Genomic DNA, 5,896 nt, shown 5'->3' with positions numbered 1-5,896 from the left:
ACAAATTCCCCAAACAGGCCAGAGGTGGGTGGGCAAAAGACTTTATATGTAGGAAAACATAGATAAGAATTACACAGACTTCTCTTTAGAAACCATGCAAGCAAAAAGAAAGTGGAATGAAATATTTAAAGTGTTGAAAGTTAAAAACAAACAAACAAACAAAAAACCACCACTAACTTGGAATGGCGGTTTTAATAAAGTAATCCTTCAGAAAGTGAAAGTGTTAGTCGCTCAGTCTTACCCAACTCTTGAGACCCCATGGACTGTAGCCCATCAGGCTCCTCTGTTCATGGAATTCTCCAGGCAAGAATACTGGAGTGGGTTGCCATTCCCTTCTCCAAGGGATCTTCCCAACCCAGGGATGGAACCTGGGTCTCCTGCATTACAGGCAGATTCTTTACCAACTGAGCCATCAGGGAAGCTCTCAATCCTTCAGAAGTAGAGGAGAAATAAAGATTTTTCTCAGATAGGCAAAATACCACCAATAGGCCGGCTTTGTAGGAAAGAAGTTCTCCAAGAGAGAACAAAAATGATTTAAGTCATGCCAAGAGGGCAGAGGTCTAGGGGAGTTCTTACCACCATGAGTAACTACTCCTGGTCATCAGGAGGGTGCAGGGGGGTGGGCAGAACATGGGGACAGTATGCTTGGCACCCAGGTGACACACTTGAATGTCTTTTGGGGCCCCTGTGCTCAATTTTGAGGACAGGGAGATGTGTACAGCAGCCAGAGCCTGAAACGGGGGGCTCAGACTCCTCAGGGATGAGGAACTGGCTCCTCCCATTAGGCAACTCACCAGGTCACAGAGGTGCTGAGGGTGAGGGGAGTCGAGACTGGGTCATCAGGGAGAGTGATGACCACTGCTTGTGGCCTCGAGACCAGCCACTGTGATAGGGGCTGTAGTTCCTCCCTCCAGATTTCCTTTCTTAAGTTTCCCTCAGGAAGAGAAATCTAAGTGGTGGGAGGTGTGAGGCCCTGCCCACACCTCCCTCAGGCCTGTCCCTCAGAACTGAATTCATCCCCAAGGAGCTAGGAGTCTTGACAGCTAAGAGTTTGCAACTGACTTCTCTCTCCCAGGGACTGATTGCCCTTGGTTGAGGACAGCCACCTTGCTCGAGGTCATACCCCCTCTCCTAGGGACAGCTCAGGTCCAGTGACTGTCAATCAATAACAAGTTTTCAAGGCTCAACTTCCTTGTTGCAATTTGGATCATCTGCAGAGTCATCTTTGCTCCAGAGTTCTTCGGGAGATCAGCTGAGACCTTTGTTATAACCACATCATAACTCAATTTCTCCCTCTGCCGGGTCTTAGTTTCTTTTCCCCAGAGAACACACTAAAATAAACTCTTCCCTGGTGGCTCAGATGGTAAAGAATCCGCCTGCAGTGCGGGAGATGTGGGTTTGATCCCTGGGTCGGGAAGACCCCCTGAAGGAGGACATGGCAGCCCACTCCAGTATTCTTGCCTGAAGAATCCCCATGGACAGAGGATCCTGGCAGACTACAGTCCATTGGGTAGCAAAGAGTTGGACATGACTGGGCATCTAAGCACACACAAACCTCAGAGTCGGCTTCCTGTGGAAACCTGCCTGCAACAATTTAAAGAGTTGGACCAATCCCATCCTCAATCTTCTCATCTTAAACACAACTAGATGCCTTTAGGGGAAAAAAATTCCTTTACTGTCCTCTGCCCATCTGGGGCATTAGCTTTCATGACAGCAATACAAACTTGATACTCTCATATTTTCATCCTTGGCCCAAATGGTCTGCTTTTCACCTGTTACATTTAACTTTTGAAAGCAAGGACTTATCAATGAGCTGCCTACATAATTTCTTTAAAAAAAATATATATTTTATTTGGTATGAGGCAAAGTCTTAGTTCCAGCTCATGGGATCTTTAGATGGGGCATGTGGGATCTAGTTCCCTGACCAGGGATTGAACCCCTGCTCCCTGCATTGGGAGCACAGTCTTAGCCACTGGACCACAGGGAAGTCCCACCCATAGTGTTTAAACAAATATCAGGGCACCCTGAGACCTAAGCCAGTTAATACATAAAATTATCTATTATAAAGGATAAGGGTACTTTTACCACCACGGAAGTCCCCCTACACAGTCTCTTTGGTATACTTCCTGCTTCTTTCCTGGGATCATTTGTAACAACCCAGTGAAAACTACTTTCTTAGTTCTTCCCAACATTTATAGCTGTGTTTACTCATCTGCAAAAAGGTGTCTATAAATTTTCATTGAATTGGGTTCTGTTTGTATAAAGACTGGGATATGTCTGACCCAACCAGACATGTATGACTTACTTCTCTTAAAATTCAAATGTTGGGATTTCCTTGGTGATCCCGTGGGTAAGATTCCACACTTCCAATGCAGGGGGCCTGGGTTCCATCCCTGGTCAGGGAACTAGATCTCACATGCTGCAACTAAGACCCAGTGCGGCCAAAATAAGTAAATATTTAAAAAATTCAAATGTCAATGTAGTTGTCTCCCTATCTCAACTTTACCCTCCATCCCGCAGAATATGAGCCTATTGAGAAGCAAGACCAATAATAGTCCATTGAGAGGTTCTTTCTTAGCAGTGAATGGGGCTCAGAAATATTCAGAAATAAGGAGCCGCCTTCCTGTGTGTGCTTCCCTCATGGCTCAGATGGTAAAGAATCTGCCTGCAATACAGGAGACCCGGGTTCGATTCCTGAGTTGGGAGGATCCCCTGAAGACGGGAATGGCTACCCACTCCAGTATTCTTGCCTGGAGAATTCCATGGACAGAGGAGCCTGGCGGGCTACAGTCCATGGGGTCGCAAAGAATCAGACACGACACAGTGACTACGACTACTACTATTACTACTTCCTGTGTGTGGGATGGACTGTGTCCTTAAGCCGACCCTTGAAGTCCTAGGCTACAGCCTCCACAGTTGACCCCACGGTGTTCGAGCAGCCTGATTACTGGGCTTCAGCCCCAGTTCCTGGTTTTCACTTCTATCCTCTGCTGGGCCGGGAGCCAAGACTGAACCCAGTCCAGCTGGCTGAAACTCTGACCCTTTCTCCTAGTTTCTGCCAACTCTGTTTCTGGTTTTTCTACCTTGATCCATATGTACTTCTTTGGGCCAAGACTCTGGTCAGCGGGATGCCAGGAACTCTTTATTTCCCAGAATGCCACACTCCTCCCCTTACCCTCAGACCAGGCCCCTCCCACTGATGCTTGACCCAAGCTGAACCTGAATCCCCTCCAACTGCACCTGAATCCACACTAAGACCTTGAACCTGAACTGTTAGCATCTGCAGTCTGGGTGAGTTTCCCTGCCCTGTGCCAGCTACCTCAGCAAAATCCTTTCTCACAGTAAATGCCCACATACCCATCACTTCAGCCAGTCCTGCTGCTCTGACAAATTAGTCCCTGTTAATGAGAATTAAACCCAAAGTAGTAGTTTTCCTGATTACATTAATAGCCCTCTGAAGGGTAAAATTGCTGGCAAAGCATGTGAAAATTTTTCCAGAATTTCAGCATTTATTTTAATGGGACTTTGTATGAAGGTTTAATTTAGGTTGTCACCAAAATATCCTGCTTGTTTTGGTAGTTTCATTGCCTATTATCAAAACATTTGTCCTCCATCTCAGCAGATTATAGTATTTTCCCATGGTTATATTATTTAACTTCTAACTTCATATTTGCAGATGTTCAAAAGGGTAGGTATCTTATTTCAAAACAAGAAAGGTTTAATTTATAACAGAGGACAAGTAGTATTAACGCAAACACAAGTCACAATGAATAGTTTCTTGTGATCATAACATAAATACTTATATGCCAGACTTTAGGGAATCAACTATATACCACAAGAGAGGAGATTAAGTATCAGGAAACAAGATGTTCTAAGAATTAGAAGGTAGGCAGTGGCTTCTAATAAAGCGGTAATGAAATGACTAAGGTTATAGTACAGTTGGTCTAATAACTGAAACACATCTTTTCAAAGACAGATTAGTTCAACGTGTATTATAGTTTTTTAACTACTTCCTAAGCTCAGATCTTACATTTGCAAATATTTACACAAAGTCATTAGTTAGCTTAATCTCTTAAGCAATCATACTTTGCTTGGGCCAATAGTAAATTTTCTTTTTATTCTGTAGCCCAAGAATACGTTGTGGCCCCAGATAATCCACAGTAGGTAAGGTACACGCAAATCAAGAGTCTATGCCTGTGATGAAGCCAGAGGATAATTTAAGTTGCACCATTTACCACCAGCCAAAGACAAGTGTATCTTTTGGAGCAATACCTTTTCTGAGCCCATAAGTCGCTGCACTGTTTTCCTTCAAACCAATAATTCAGTTAAGTGAGAATCAATGGCTGGATGGCCTGTTGGTGACTTCACCTCATCTTGTGAGAACCACTTGAATGTAAACAATAATACAGGAAGCAAGATAATTTAAGAATACCAAAGAAACAACAAGGGAACCACAATGCTAATTGTCTCAAGAAGCCACCTCGCCTTCAGTTTCAAGGGTGTCCACCAATGCAAGGCAAATGGTGCCTGAAGAGAAGTTTCAGGACCCTTGATTCAACCCAGGTCCGCTCTTGGGAATGAAAACCAAAACTCAACGTTAAAAGCATTTGAAAATTCTATAATTGATCTAGAGATTTGGAAATAGAACTATCTAGACAAACTGGGGTTAAGAGGAGAGATGGCTGGAGGTTTCACAAATCGAGAAGCAGGGAAGCCAGCCAATTACTCCATTTCCCTACACATGCTTGCGGGAGGGAACTCAATAGAGGTTGGTCTTTTTCATGATGCGAAGAAACTCATCCTCGTTCACTTCGCCGTCTCCATCTCGGTCAGCTTCGTCAATCATTTCCTGGAGCTCTTCATCCGTGAGGTTTTCTCCCAACTCTTTGGCCACACGCTTTAGGTTTTTGAAAGAGATCTTCCCGGTCTCGTCATCATCAAAGAGCCTGAACGCCTTCAGGATTTCTTCCTTGGTGTCTTTCTCAGCCATCTTCTGAGTCATCACGGCCAAGAAGTCGTTAAAGCTGATCTTCCCCGTGCCTTCTTTGTCCACGTCGGCGATCATCCTCTTCATCTCCTCCTTCCTGGGTTCAAAGCCCAGCGCCCTCATGGCCACTTTGAGCTCCTTCACGTCGATGGTGCCGCTGCCGTCGGCATCGAAGAGGTCGAACGCTTCGCGAACTTCTTGCTTTTGCTCTTCAGTGAGTTCGGGCTTAGGCCCCACCTTTCTTTTCTGGCTGGTGGAGGCCACGGTGGGCTTCTTGAAGCCGGAAGCCATCCTGCGGCGACGGCGGCGGCGGCGGTTGTTCCTTAACGCTTGTGTTCAATGCGCTGGCGCTCGGGCGCCCCCGCCAGGAACGCGGGCTCGGGGCCTCGGCTCAAGCCTTCCCAACTGCGTCCCTTGTGGTACCCAGGGAACCCTGCTTGCTAAGCCCGCCCCATCTGCCAGAGCTGACATACGTTACAGTCACAGTTCCCTCGGTTATTACCCACTTTCCTCGAGCTGAGACCTGAGCCGGCAAGAACTGCCTGTAACCACGTGGTCTCCTCAAACGTGCGGGCAGTTGCTCTTTCCAGGCCATTTGTCAGCGTTCATAGGACTAGGTTTGTAGGCTTATTTGTAGGTTTTCCCTCTCTCCTTTTCCATACAAATTAAAAAACAAACAAAATACACCAAAACAAACAAACAAAAAACCACCCGCTTGGTCTGAGGGTACATTTAGGATACTCAGGATTGAGTTTGATCCCTTGGCATAAAATGTGCGGCAAGAAAGAGAATATTAAAAGTCACACCGCGAATTCAAGTCGATGTAAATGGAAAACAGATAACATGGAAAAAGTTACGTAGAAAATTTGTAGGACTTTGTCTACTGACATTACACTCAACAATAATAAA

General features: G+C 45.6%; 1 protein-coding gene across 1 annotated transcript; it reads right to left on the bottom strand.

The window, feature by feature from the left end:
* Positions 1 to 3,963: 3,963 nt before the first annotated feature.
* On the bottom strand, positions 3,964 to 5,554 carry CETN1 (centrin 1). The gene has a single exon (XM_055559338.1). It carries the CDS (start codon positions 5,276 to 5,278, stop codon positions 4,760 to 4,762), a length of 519 nt encoding a protein of 172 aa, XP_055415313.1. The 5' UTR covers positions 5,279 to 5,554; the 3' UTR covers positions 3,964 to 4,759.
* Between the last annotated feature and the right edge of the window lie 342 nt (positions 5,555 to 5,896).

This window comes from Bubalus kerabau, chromosome 21 (assembly GCF_029407905.1).
Source record: "Bubalus kerabau isolate K-KA32 ecotype Philippines breed swamp buffalo chromosome 21, PCC_UOA_SB_1v2, whole genome shotgun sequence".
NCBI classification, from domain to species: domain Eukaryota; kingdom Metazoa; phylum Chordata; class Mammalia; order Artiodactyla; family Bovidae; genus Bubalus; species Bubalus kerabau.
The sequence above is the reverse complement of the archived record's forward strand: the minus strand, read 5'-3'. Positions and strand labels throughout refer to the sequence as shown.

Bases quoted from the DNA above. Each gene is read 5' to 3' on its own strand.
- CETN1 (XM_055559338.1), bottom strand. From the start codon at position 5,278: ATGGCTTCCGGCTTCAAGAAGCCCACCGTGGCCTCCACCAGCCAGAAA.